This window comes from Seriola lalandi, unplaced genomic scaffold, assembly GCF_002814215.2.
Source record: "Seriola lalandi dorsalis isolate HSWRI2012SDOR001 ecotype SW California unplaced genomic scaffold, Sedor1 jcf7180002054478, whole genome shotgun sequence".
Taxonomy (NCBI): Eukaryota; Metazoa; Chordata; class Actinopteri; order Carangiformes; family Carangidae; genus Seriola; species Seriola lalandi.
The window spans coordinates 440,830-455,755 of record NW_019525031.1 but is presented as its reverse complement, the minus strand read 5'-3'; the positions used below and the strand labels follow the sequence as shown (position 1 = coordinate 455,755).

Below are 14,926 nucleotides of genomic sequence, written 5' to 3'. Positions count from 1 at the left end.
CCCTTCTCATCGTGATAATACCATCCACATTACTCAGTGACATTAATATCTCCAACTGTCTCAAACCAAAAAGGAAATAAAAGGTAAATTAAATGAGGTAGGGCCATAATCCCTCTGTCTTCTCAAATGGCAATGATTGATCACCACCTTAACCTTTTCTCATGATGATGAGATAAAGGCTCTGAAATTTCTTTCTTTTGTGAATACAGTGTGCTTCTCTAATACAGCAATCTTCCACAATATATCTTTAGATATTCGGAACATTTTTGCCGTAGACAGGAAAACGTGTCTGTTTTTAATGACACTGAACTTCCCCTCTCAACTGAATAATAAAACACCCTGGGTAAATAAAATGATACAGAAGGGCAGGGCTCATCTCCCTGGACCCTGTAGACCAAATATAAAATGCTATTTGTACAATGGTTATTATTTACAGAGAGATGCGCTGCCCAGCTGATCAACATGTAAACCTTAAATTAATCAATGTAATTCATTAAATCATCTTTCCTGTCCCGTCTCCTCAGATTGATCACTACGCCCAAAGGGATCTGAAGAAGGGGCTCCAGCTCTTCGGCACAGAGGGCAACGTGGGTTTGACCAACGCCTGGATGATAGTACAAACTGATGTAAGACATGACATCACGGGGGGGGGGGGGTCTAAAACAGTTTTTTTACGACGCAAAGTCCAGAACTTTTTTGTTTCTCCCAGTTACAGTTTGTTGAAGTCATGAGTCTGTTGTGAGCACCGCAGCCCATTCAATATTAACTTCAATGCCATTTAGCAAGTCAAGTCATGCAAAATACCTTGTCACAAGCTGAGATACATGACATTACCACTGCATTATTCATTGCGACAGTGCTTACTTTTGCTATTGGCAAGGTTTCACCATTTTGTCGCATTGTAATCGCATTAAATTAAAAGGGAGTAGTCAAATGTTGAAGGGCCATTTGATTTTACATTTTTTCCGTTCCGTGTAAAATTTGAATAAAACACAGCAATCCTTTTTGTAGTTAATGGAATCTGGACATTTACAATCAGGCTGATAAAAAAAAGAAAACTACTGGCAATCCAGAACAAAATGGCATCAGTCTGAAAGGCCTCTACCGACAAACACGCAAAGCCTCTCTGGTTTAAATGCTGTGGTAAAACGCTGTCAGAGAGATTAATGCAAACACCATAGACTCTCTGAGGTAATCTTTGTTTCCAGCTCTCACTTTGATGTTCTTTTTCCTTTGTATTATTTATATACTGTATATTTTTCTTTGAATTTCGCTGCAAAGGAAACACAATGTGAGAAGCAGAGATTTGGAATTAAGGATTGCAGAGGACGGATGCCGCTGCTGGCGAACGCCTTTGGGAGGCATCAAATGATAGATCGGAGACTTCGGGGCTCTTTGGACCTTGTTCACGTCACAGTCTCGGCGTTACGGCTCGTCGTTTTGTTCCATTAGCAAATGTGCGGTACACGCTGAATGTTTGGCTCTCGTCTGTTTGCATGCATACATCTAGTGTCTGGAAGGCATATGGCGTTAATGTGTGGCCATGATGTATGCGACTGAAAAAGGCATAAAAATGATGACACTGCTATGCGAATAATATATGCAAATGTGTGCGTGTCGGCATGTGTGGGTGTTAATGTGCAGACTTGTTTTTTTTCTTGCGTACTGGATGATACCACGAGGAGAATCTGCCTGGATGAGCCACCGTTTTAAAAAATGTTCTTGTGTGCCAGCGTGAATGTGCACCTTTCTCCTTGTCAGATCAGCGGTGCCGTGTGAATGTATGGGGCTCCATAAAGTCTGAGTCTGGCTGAGATGAAGACCATTAAAAGGCAGCTCTCATTCTGTCACCGTTCTGCCTCCCAAGCCTCCTTCATACATGCTGAGTCACTGAATAGATAATACAGCAGATGTCCCCGTAGCAAAGTTCACCCTGAATATTATTAATGGCTTCTTATGGAATAGGAGAGGATCTACATACATGAGAAGAAGCTGTAAAAACATTCAACAAGGCGCCAAATGTCAGTACAATAAATCAGTAATGGTCACACACCCGACTGGTTGTTAACTTTCTGAGGTGCTAACATTTGAATATTTCTGACTGTGCAACTTTAAAACTATAGGCTGCTTCGGACGATTTCTGGTCATTTGAATATTTCTGTACTTCATGATAAATTGCACATAAATTTGATCCACTGTTTTAAGTGATGAGCAAGTTTTGAATTAATACACAATCCCCTATTCTGGGCACGCAGTGTGGTGTGGGGAGCGGCACCGGCAGCATTGTTCCTGTGTGGAATTAAAGTCCACTGAATGAGCAAAACATCAGGGGCACTTTATCTTTCCATGAAATACAACTGATGAATTGAATTGTGGGGAAAGCCACGATCCCTTATCAAAAATCTATTCCAATCACAAAGGGAGGCGATGTAGATAAAACGGAGCAGGAGAGTTAGAAAATAATTTTAGGGGCAGTGAGACAAATGAGATGTGGATTGTAGCCTATACAAAAGGGGCTGTAGCTCAATATCCGCGAGAGTTCAGCACATATGAATTATTTTGGCCGGTGAATCGCTTCCATAAGAGAAGGATGTTTATTTGTTATCATGCATCAGGATTTCAGCTGGGACAATAATAACAGATCAGACTCTCTTGACGCATTGTTTTCCTCTGGCGCAGTTTCGCTGCTGTGGAGTCACCAACCACACAGACTGGTTTGAGGTTTACAACACCACCCGTGTGCCAGACTCCTGCTGCCTGGAGTACAGCGACAACTGTGGCCTGGACAACCCAGGAACATGGTGGACGGCGGTGAGTTCTGGCAGGACAATCAAAGTATTCCTACAATATTTGAATTAATCAGATATTTTTAATCAATGGACAAAAAACCAGATGCAAAACAAGACAACCAATCTTCCTTGTCCAAGTATAAGCTAATACCAGACTGGGTTATGTTAGCATGAACCGACAGTCTGATCTTATAGTTTGTCCCTATTCTTTTAATACTGGAGTTATTATTTTTATTTTATTCATTTTTATTATTTTTAATGCTATTTATTGTTGCTGTTTCTTTATTTCCACGTTTTCCATGTTTTTATCTGGCGCATGTGCAATATTTTTTTTAAAATGGGGACACAGATTTAGCCTGTCGTTTAGCATCATATCATGTAAGTGATCACGTTGATTGTTAAGTACCTTTTTATGAACAACTGTCAAGTCGATTGGTTTTCAGACACTCCTGTTGAGACATGTTGTGGAGCTAACATTAGCTTAATGAATCTGCTAGTGACATGTCACCCAGCTAATTTGACAGCTGTCAGCTAAAAATAAGAATCCTCCCTTTGTCTCCCACATTGTGTGAGAGGTAAATCTGCCACTGATTTTATTTTTTTGTAAACAGTAAATCAGATGGGTGGGGAGCAGCGAGCAGTCGGTCAATCAGTTGGGAAGTGGGGGCACAAACCCACTCACATTATGTGGTACATATCATTTAGTACATATTTTGTAGCACATAATTAAACATAATGTTAAGTTCATTCTCTATTTCGGTTAAGGTCTACCAATATCATCTCAGGTGCAGATTCAAAAATGGAAAAACAAAGAAGAGAAGATGCGAGTCGGGTGAGGTCGGCTCAGTGTTGGTCATACTTCATTTAAATGTAGTGTTTAAAGTCAAGATGAGGTAATTGTGAGGTAAAGGCAGTTCCTCACTTGACCTCAAATCCTTCAGCTACAATACTCAACAAAGATTTTGTTAAAGTAGCCAGTTACCTATTAAAAAAACAACTTACAAATCTGACAGATTTGTATTCATAATTACTGATACTGAATTAATCACTACTGTCCTGAGAGCCTTGACTGCTGGTGTTACTAATGTATAATTGGTGTTGTATTTTTAATTCATAGCAGTGGTGCAAAGTGCAGAGTTGCTGTTTTGAATTGTTATGTTAGCTTAAGAAAGCAGGAGGTAAAAAAAAAAAAAAAGGCTTATAGGTGTTACACCTGTGGTGCACCTCTTCAAGTCTCTTCACATCTCTTAGACTATTAATAGGCCACGTAGACTCAGGGCAAAGCCAACAAGTTACACGTCTTTGCTGCTGCCAAACCAGATGAAAAGGGGTTGGCACTTAGTGTCATGTCTGAAAACGGCCCGATCTGCTAAAAGCGGTTGCATGTCTGTGAGTGGAAGCGTGCAGGTGAAAAAGGTGAACACGGTGCGCAGAGGATCTGCATCCGTCAAAACAGAAACGCAGTACAAGCTGCATCGTTTTTGCAGCTTTGTCTTAATGAGTATGTAACACTGGGGTGGACACGCACACGCACATGTAACATAACGGGTGTGTTGATATAAAATGTAGGGACAGATGGTATTAATCACTCACTCATTCAGAACTTAAATTACTCCACCTACTTGTGACCTATTCATCACCCTGGAAAACTCCTTACTACAGCATCATTAACATTTCTGAACTGAAGGAAACTGTCGCACATGAAGCCGCCCACCTGTTTTCTTGACACTAACACACTATACACTCGTCATTAACACGATTTGTTCCTTCACACATTAAATCAAGCTTGAGCGGGAAATCTGGCAACTGACCTCTTTCTTTCAAGTACAATAGTACAGCCCCTACTTTTCTTTTCTCAGTCCTGAACAACAAGAGACTCTCTCTTCAAAATTCCCTTTCTTCCCGTGTCTCCTGGAGAAAACGGTTTTTATTGCACTGCTGTCTTTCCAGCTTTCAGAATCTTCCAGTCTGGTTTCAGAGGCTGAGCTCCATCTGACAGAATCAGCCATCTTAACTAATGACTTCCTCTTGGCAGCTGATGCATCAAATCGCGAACTTCCTCCCGTGTTTCAATCACCCTTTGACAAAGTAGACCACACCGCTCTCATGCTGAAAGTGGGGTGGCTGTTTCAGTCAGAGACACCTGCACTGGTGGGTACGGTCTCATCCTCAATCCACTGTTTCCTGTGGGATCCCTCAGGGTTTTACTTTTGGTCTTTGGTCTCGAGGACATTAAATATTGGAATAAAATTCACTTAAGCATCTTCTATTTGAGGTGCAAGGCTGCTCCCAGTGACCTTGTTAAATTATTGTTAGTTTTTTAATGCACTGGGTAGGGACTTAATTCAATACTGTGCTTATTATTTTAAAACGAAACAGCCACGACTTAATTGAACATACTGTATATTACACAGCAAGTTTTCACCTCCTCATTTCAAGTCAAAAGACTTTAAATTAGAAGAACTTTGACTGTTTAAACATCTGAAGTAATCTGAAAATTTTTGAATTAACTTGAAATTAACTCAATTTCTAGATTGACGGAGAAAACAGTTGCGTTCCTGTATGATGTTTACAGTGCATGTAAATAAAATAATATTTCACCCTGGCTCATTATAAAAGCCCTGTAGAGATGCCTTTTCTGCTTGTTTAATATTTAAATTCTGGTGTAACTCAGCAGACCTACACAACAGCTGCTGATCAGCTCTGCCAACTGCAAAAGCTGATAATTGCCATATTATTTGGAGGCACCAGCATGAAAGATAAAAATAAAATGTGATGGGAGGAGTGGTGAAATTAAATAGCGGTTTTGAGGTCGACACATTGTTATCGTAAAGGACTAACAAATGTTGGGGGCCACTTAACACAATGAGTAGTTGACTTCTGTCACCCGGCAGTGCCACAGCAATCAGCGCGCATCATAACAAGTGAAGCTGATGAACCGTAATGACGATTTCTGTGTAGCCTCTGATGTTATTAGGTTGTTGCAGCAAAATGGTAAATGGGCCCATTTCAAAAATCATATCAAACATGCCAGATGTTGCCTGTAGAAACAGTCACAGATTATAAAGCTCCACATCAAGTGTGGCATTAATGTCACTCCTACCTTGTTGGATGACTAAAATTTTGTGTTTAAAACCGTATGAAACCCAAGTTATTTCTGTAAGTGTGAGCCTCATCTGACAGCACACGTACACCGAATCTCACTCTTCAGTTTAGTAAATAAAGCAAATCGTCAGTAAAAACTTGCAAAGGCCAGATCTTAAATATGATGGCATCGGGGTCAGCCTTTCATCTCTAAATACACTACAATCCTCTTACTCCAATTGTTTACGACTGGATTTAATTTGTCCCCTCAGCAGTGGAAAGGCCAAGCTGTGGTCAAGCTGCAGCCGTTTGCAATTTTTTCAATTTTAGGAATGAAAGACATAACCTTTTAAAATGTCCTTTCATTACTTTTTCCTGAGACCAGCTTCCACAAAAACCATTGAAAGATTTTTCAAAATTATGCATTACCTCCTTCAGGTGACAGCTTGTTGGCCTTCACGTAGACCTCCGAATTCCCTCAGCCTTTCTAGTGTGACAGACGTTTCGACAACAAAATTAATCTGGCTGGTTTTGTATTTTGATTAATGTTTGTCCTGCAGATCAAGGATTCGGTTCCTGTAGTTCACATTGAAGCACAGCAGTTCTCTCTTCCAGTAATGCCTTCAATTTAAAATATGTACTCTGTACTTGCTTTCAAAAGTATTCCTCACAATACCTATAGTATGTCAGTAACGGCCGGTTTGATCCAGGCGTTTCTCTTTTGGGCTCAAAGCAACAAAAAAAAGTATATTAAGCCATTCAAGGACACCGGCAGGTTTATGTTGTTCATGTCCATATGCAGGGTTTTAGAAACACCAAGAAATAATTCAAAACCTGGGCTGCTAGGGAGCTCGAGGGCATGCTCTCTGAAAAATGTAGATTTCCCTGATCTATCTATCTATGTGCATTTCAAGATGTTTGGAGGGAAAGAATTAGATAACAATAACTTTAAAACCATTGAAATTATGGGAGTGTGTCTCAAACAGTAGATGAACATAAGCAAAATGTGTTTTAAACAATAATGTATTTATACAATAATACCATATAGGTTTGTGCCGAAAGCTTCCATTGTAATTACCAAAGAACATGTATCTCTGTGGTAATAAGATGCTCATTGTTTGAATGTGATCAGGTCATTTAGTTTTTGTTAGGGACATAATGCTAATCCTGTTGTGAACACTTTAAAACTAAGCTCTCAAAAACAAGAAAACAAGAAAAGAGAAGTGATGAAATGGGGGAAATATTACTTAAAATAGGCAAAACATTTAAATAAGCTTGAAACAAGTGAAATTCTCCGACATAAAAACTGCCTGGGAAGCGGAAATAAAAATGAGCATGCATTGCCTTAAGTGAAGACATTTCATCTTACTTATATTTCCTGTTTTTTTGCGTACCTGCTCTTCCTCTCTCATCTCCATCACCCTCTCTCTCTCTCTCTCTCTCTCTCTCCATCTTGTCACACATCGCTGCTCCTCCCAAAGTCGTGCTTTGATTGACACAGTCTTCTCATTTTAGTCCGTCAGTGAAGAAACTAAACACAGGGTGAATTAATATTGATATTCAAATGTTAACAGCCTCCAGGACAATCTTCCAATGAAAATGAAAACATAGAGGGGAACCTAATTTTAACATGCATTTCAACGCTTTACCCAAATTCAATTGAAAGAAAAGCATTTCAACTCTCGTGAATGTTTATCAGACCATCATTGGATGGATGGAATTAATCAGCTTTAAGTTAAGTAGCTTAAGTTAAGTCAGCTTCTTTTCCACTCTCTAGTGACCTGCATCAGGTTTCTTTGGGTTCAGCTTCCCGTTTGGTTGGTCAACATAATCAAAGAACCACCATGCCGAGATTTAGTTTGTAGTAACGAAGCATCAACCTCCGAGGCTGAAACATGAACAACGAAGAACCAGAAGCTGCAGTTCCTCTAACGACCACTAGAGTCTGGCTCCAACAGTGAGTCAGTCCCCATAGACTCCCATGTTAAAATGTCCAACTTTACAGCAGAAATAAACATGTTTACAGCCTGGTACAAAAACTGTTTTGGTCTCTATAGCTGATTTCCTCCTTCATGACACCTGTTTATATAACTCACCTGTTTACATTTTATTAAGGCTAAAGTTATGTATAATCGAGGGCGTGGCCTCTTTGAGTGACGGGTGGTTACCACCAATTGGCATGCACCGAAGTCTCAGCTCCACACATGCCCCACCTCTTCGTCCATTGTTGGATTAGCCGAGAGTAAGAGGGCGGAGTCAGGCACCGCCAAGATGGCAACAGCTCACTGTGACGTCAAAACCACTCTTCAGAAAAACCTTTGGGTGACCTCACGTCAATCTTTATTTACAGTCTATGATAGTAACAAGAAGATTCACTCCGCCCACCCACGCATAAACAATGTCGCAGTTGAATAAATGGGAAGGTCTGTGATCTTGGTGCTGTACAATATCTTTGCAGCACCTCACTAGAGTTATTTTCAGCAATAATGTCACGACTTTCATTATATATACTACATCTAAATCATATGAATGCCTCACATGTTGCTTTTCACTATACAGTTTTGTAATGAAGAGAAGTGGAATAAAGCCTGATCCTTTGCATTTGATTTAGATTTTCGAGGCTCATGTCATTGACAGCCGAGTGATCGTGGACTCGGGCACTGTGTCAGAATCATTTCTTCAAATACAAAGAAAAAAAAAAAGAGCTCTTCATGGTCTTATGAACAGAAACAAGCTCTAAATGAGACGGACAAAAACAACACACACAAATGCACTCACAGTTTGAAAGCCTGCAAATGTTTGAAGGCCATGAGTGCACTACTTCTGTAACTGCAACAGTTTAGCGCCTGTGGATGGAAACAAAGAGACCATGACAGTTCAAACAGCGTAAAGTATGTTTACTGTATAATATAATTAAAACCACTTTAAGATTTCATTATTTTGTTGCATAGAACTACTTTGTTGTTAATATAGCACCATCCCTGTGCTACAAGTGGCTGAGCACGTTATTTGTTTCCCCTGGTCTTCTGAGAGTTTACAGTGGACGTCAAACAAGAACAATCTGAATTTATATATTTTCAGATGCAGCTCTGTGGGCCAGGAGGGTTGCCTTTGGGCAGCAGTTTGATAAATAACACCAAAGACGTCCTAAATTTGGCTTGCAGCATGACTTTCCATATTGATCCAGCCTAGAATTATTTCACCTTGTGCTAAAGAAAATATATTTTTGGGTTTCCTGACGTTCCGAGCAGCAGTGAAATACAGAGTGGAGCGTGTTTGGTTTCCCTGGCTCTGACTCAGCTTCTTGATGTAAGGAGATTTAAAAAATAGCACAATCGGGAAGGCATGTCTGCAGAAATGAATAATTTAATTATAGCAGCAGTGTAGCCTGTTATGATAGCACCTTTCCCTGTACTACAGTCTGTCAGACAGTCTTTTCTCAAATGTAACTAACACAATCAAACACACAATTTGGCACACATATCTTTCAAATGTATGAGGTTGAGGAACAACATGCCAAATGTGACTCCTATCACTTTTAATGTCAGCATTCAACTGTTCTTCGAAAGCTTCTTTCTTTGCTTTCAGGATTCATTTCCGTTTTATTATTTGCTTACACCCTAGTCCCAGAAGGACATTGCTCTGTTCCCCCTATTAATAATAATTATCTCTCTTTTCTCTCTGTCTGCTGGGCACTGCTGGGCTCAGGGGCATTTTCCAGAGTTTCAAAGGAGATTTTGAAATGTACTGTAGGTGGTGAAAATGTGCTAGTGACATATAAAAAAAAATAGGGAAGAAGTAAGCGGGCGGAGAATTTTCTTTTTTCTTTTTTTATTGAGTTACCTTCAGAATGCATTCAAACAATGTCAGACATGAAAAATTCAGCCCATTCTCATGTCTAAATGATGCCTCCGGTGCATGTGCTGTTCTGGTATTCACATTTCTCCTGTTTGTACAGCTGAAGGGAAACAAGGACGGCGGGGACTTACTTCAATTCTGGGAAAACTTTTCCCAAAGAATATTAGGTCAGAGGAGGAGGAGGAGGAGGAGGAGGAGGAGGAGGAGATAAGGTTGTTGCCACAGGGGACATTTTCTAGTTTTTTACTAAAGGAAGAGACTCACTGTAAATTGTACATCTTTCTATTGTATATAACACTGGACATCAAAGTGGTGAGTTTACATTCGTATGCTAATGTTTGCTCATTCTGTGTGTGTGTCTCCACAGCCGTGCTACGAGCGGGTAAAGGACTGGCTTAATGAGAACCTGGTGGCACTCTGGATCTTTGCTCTATGCACAGCACTTACTCAGGTAATTACAGCTTCTGAGTTGTGTGAATTATTTTTTTTCAGCAGTCATTAACTCAGTTCTTGATATCCACAGTCTCAGACGGAGGCTCTTACTTGGCGATAAATAAACCTAATACTTCCAGTGTATTTTGCATTAAGCACCGAGCATAGACTTTCTGTGGACAGCAGGAGCTTGTATAAACCTCGTGTTACCACTGAAGACCACGTAGACGGGTTTTACTTTCCATAAAATTCTTTTATGTCCTCTCCAGCCAAGTGGTACGTGATCTGCTTCGACAATCTGAGGGGAGAAATATGCTGTTCTTGAAAACATCGATCACACGAAGCTCCTGTGATGCTGCAGGCTCCTTTTTAGTCACCCGTTAAGATTCTCAAGGCCCTGTTTGAAAATCCTACATGCAGCAACATGAAAACCAGAAGGAAGATGTAATCACGACCAGACTTATCTCAAGTATCTGTGATTTTGCCAGCTCACTCACTGCATTATACAATACAAAGAATAACACAATTATACTTTAGGTTCCGGCAAGGATGACAAATTAAAGCACGTTTATGAAATTTGTGAAAGAAGAAATAATATTCTTCCTTTCGCACATGAAAAGTTGAATCAATATTTGGTTATATGCATTAACCCTTTGGTTTCCAGGTTCTTTTTTTTTGTCTTTTGGCAGACCCTCTCTGTATTCACCTTTCCTACAATTAGCAGCTTTTAAACTGTCTGACTTCTCATTTTGTCAATATTTTGTCAAAAACTATAAAGCGAGAGGAACCCAAAATACATGGAAAATGACTGTCTATGAAAATATACAAACATTTGGTGATGATCACTCAAAATAATACTGGACAACAGCTCAATGTTATTAAAATATTGTTTCACTTTTATTTTACTTTATACACACAAAAGCAGATAAATGACAAATTATTACAGTTGTTTTTTATAGTTGTTTTCCCGATATCCTCAAATTAATGGTGAAGAAACTCATTCTAGTTGTGGACAAAAATTAAGATTTTGAAAGAAGTGTCACAATTTCTCACAAGACCCAGCTGTGGCCATCATCTTCATCATGGGAATAACAATGGAAGGTCTATGGGAATGTGCTAGTAACAGTAGCCAGTAAGTGTGACACAGTAAACTGGATAAAAATAGGACTGATGATGAAGATTCATTACGACATTTTTAGGCTTCAAAAGTCCAAAGAGTTTGAACCCTTTAGTGGTCTTATAATGCAGTTACACACGGATACTGTACATGCCCACTTCGTAAATTTGCCGTGAGAAGAGACATAACTTTCTCCTTCAGAAAAGGCTCCTGCATCATTTTTATTTACTGCCTAATTTGTGCTTATTTGGTCTTTTATGTGTTTAAATCTAATGATAGATTGACTGAACAAACTGTAAAACGGGCCATTTGATAGCCCAGGTAAAACAGTATGTTCCTGCAGTACTCCATTACTGCCACTAATGGTGCGTTCCATTTACCTCGGAAGTCGGTGGTGGGAATGACGTCACACCCGAGTTATCCGCGTTTCAGTTACCAAATCGGAAAAATCTTGTTGTCAGCAAGGTGTTACGAAACCCAGTGAGAGCGGCCATTAAACACACACAACAAAGCACAGCTGTATGAAGTTAATCTGTGTACAAGAGAACCACCAAAATAACAACACAGCCACAACAATTAGCCCAGGCTAGCATCGCCGCGATATGCTCCACAGCAATGCTAACAGCTAGCCAGCTAGCGATAGCAACATTTGCCGAACAAATTCACAACATCAGTAGCCACAACAACAGCAAGTTAGCTAACGTTAGCATGCCTCCTTTAGCCGATCACTAATGAAAACAGACATATAGCCATCAAGGTACTCACATGGATGTGAAGAAAAGTCAGTTCTGAGTCCAGCTGAGTTCTCCATCTTGGTAAAACGAGCAGTATTAGCTCCACGGTCCGACTGGGAGAGACGCCCAGCCTTGGCCTTCACGCCCGGCATCAGGAGTGACACCAGGAGCCGGTAAACACGTTAATAAACTTCGTGGATGTTTGGAAGGTGGACCGGCAGAGCGGGATTTGATCTGGTAGTCCCCGTGTCCCCCGGTGCTCTGCGTCTTATCTCTTTCTTTGTCGAACCTCATTTTAGGCGGAAAACCGCGGTTTTTTCCGTGGAAGAAATTGTGTAGGGTCGTTTCCACCTGACCGCTGCATACTGTACTTTACAGAAGTTAGTCCTGACCAAGTAATTTGATTTGATGAGTACAACATGTATCACTCCGCTTTACGGGTGTTTAACCGTTCATTTGCGTTACATTAACGGTCATTACCTCTCTAGGACACACCTGAGGTAACGTGAACACAGTGTAGCAAAGCTAGTGCGCGGTCAGGTAAATGTTTATGTGTTGCTTAGCAACAGTCCAGTCACGGAATTATTTGTGTTGACCAGCCAGATGATGAAAATGATGAACTGAATGTGAGGATACATCACGACTTCGGGTGTGATATTGCTTGTCACCGCGTCATCTTATGAGTGGGCGGTCTCTGTGTGTCAGGAGAGCCAATGATTTAGCAGGAGCAACTCACGTGCACTAACAAGCGCGCGCAAAACAGAACAACACACACAGAGTGGGCGTGGCTTCGTTATCTGCTCAGGACGCCATTACTCCACTATTTTAAAGAAAATTACCAAATCATCTGCAAAGGTCTTCTCCTCTCAAAAACAAACAGATTAAATCTGGTAAAAAAAAAAAAACTAAATAAAACAGTTTCATAATAAGAATCAGAGTTTCTCTGATAACTTAAGATCCAGAAGTCCAATGGATAAAATCCTTCATCTGGTAAAAGTATATAGTTAAAAACTACCAAAAACTAAAAGTGTGTTGTAAAAAAAACTGGATAATAAGCCAATTTTGACACTTGTGGCAGACGCTGAAACATGCGCAAAGGGAAAACTGACCATTACCTCGATTAAAGTTACATATTTAGGTTTGAACATTGCTGGAAACATTTGGGATAATGTAAATACACAACTTAACAAAATATATAACATAGGTTTATTCATTTTAAGACATTTTAATGCGGAGAAGTTACATATCCTTTTAAATGAAAATTTTAAATCTTGTTATATAGAAATTTTTAACATCTTAATGTCATTAAAAGCCGGCAGACATAACATTAAATATCTGAATAAATGAGCATAATATAATATGTATTAAATCACAGTATTTATTGATTATTTACTCAAGCTAACTTACTTCATCAGGACTATGTGTGTGGCTTGATCAAATTTGATATACCATTTAACATAAGCAGCAACTGTTGTCACATTGAGTCAAATGTTAACAAATCAGTATCAGAACGTAGCATAACCTTTTACCCAGCTGAGCCACACTCAAACCAGTAAACACACACACAGAAACTGTTTGGCAACTCTGGCAGAAAATCTTGTTCATGCAGGATCCAATTTCTTACAGTTACAAGCTAACGGGGAGAATGGGTTTAAAATTTGTTGTTGTGTGTTTTGAATTTTCAGTTGAAACTGGGTCCAATAAAGCAAAGAGCAAAGATACAACATAATGGTAATAATAAAAAGAAGAGCATCCACACTCTCCAATCTGTGTAATATTTAATAGATGAATATTGCACAGACTGGAGTGCGCAGATGCTCCTCTTATTACTATCCAAGATATAAATGTAATGAGATGTGAACATAACACTGTGAGAAAGTTAATCTTTTTGGCAGTTATAGTCACACAGGTGGACATTATGATCCAGAGAATGAGCCAAACAGACAGAAGACTTCCTTGTTCATTTCGCTGTGGCTTTACACGTGGACATGTAAAGGCTTTAACGCCTGATTTGTTTCTTGTGTTTGTGCAGATCCTGGGCCTGGTCTTCTCCATGACGATGTTCTGTCAGGCAGTGAAAGTGGAAACCTTCTACGCCTAGCAGTCGACCTCTCTGCCATTCAGCACTCTTGGATTGTTTTACATCAGAGAGGGACAGATATAGACCCACCCTCGTCCTCTTCCTCGTCCTCTTCCTCCTCCTCCTCCTCCTCCTCCTCCTCCTCCTCCTCCTCCCTGAACAGACTCTTTTCTCCAACGCTTGTCCTCTCTGTGACATTCGCTCTCGGATGTCACTGGTTCACAGTTTATCCTCTAACTATCAACAAGCACAGTGTCAGTGTAATACCTGAGTTGGTTCCTATGGTTTGCTCTGTGTCAAAAGCTAATTTCTGTGATACATTTTATGAAGCAGTATTATGAACATGTATGAAAAAAAAAAAAAAACAAGTGTAACCCTTTTTTAATATGTGTTTCGTTTTAAATTATTTCATGGTTTGTATGTGTTTTCAAAATGAGAGCTACAGTTGGGATAGTGCACTGTGTGAAGTGCTGCGAGTGCATGTCTCCTGCGATGGTGTGTAATAAACGTTTTGGCTCGACTAAACAGCACACGTCATCTTGTCTTGTCGCTGAAGGGGTTTGTGTGTAATCCAGCTGCTGACACCCTGGATGACAAACAGGAGGGACGGTGGAAATTTGCCAGAAATGGGAATGTAAATTTTTTTAATATAGTCCCTCTGCTGAGAAATGCTGGAGTCATTAATATATTTTGTAGCAACCAACTAATCTGGCATTAATTAGATATATCGCATGTAATGAAATGAGCCGCTTTACGACTTCATGCACTATGGAACATGTGGCTTTTTTACTGGGTGGATTTACATGGGACATGAGATTTGCACCAACTACAA

The 14,926-nt window shown here is 39.9% G+C and overlaps 1 protein-coding gene across 3 annotated transcripts in view; it reads left to right on the top strand.

Annotated features, from left to right (window-relative positions):
• Positions 1 to 14,619, top strand: part of tspan4a (tetraspanin 4a) — a 127,948-nt gene extending 113,329 nt beyond the window's left edge. For all 3 annotated transcript variants that reach the window (XM_023412411.2, XM_023412409.2, XM_023412410.2), the window contains 4 exons: positions 525 to 626; positions 2,680 to 2,811; positions 10,099 to 10,182; positions 14,047 to 14,619. In XM_023412411.2, the coding sequence (XP_023268179.1) occupies positions 525 to 626; positions 2,680 to 2,811; positions 10,099 to 10,182; positions 14,047 to 14,115 (387 nt within the window). In that variant the 3' untranslated portion in view covers positions 14,116 to 14,619. The remainder of the gene's footprint in view (positions 1 to 524; positions 627 to 2,679; positions 2,812 to 10,098; positions 10,183 to 14,046) is intronic.
• Positions 14,620 to 14,926: the final 307 nt, after the last annotated feature.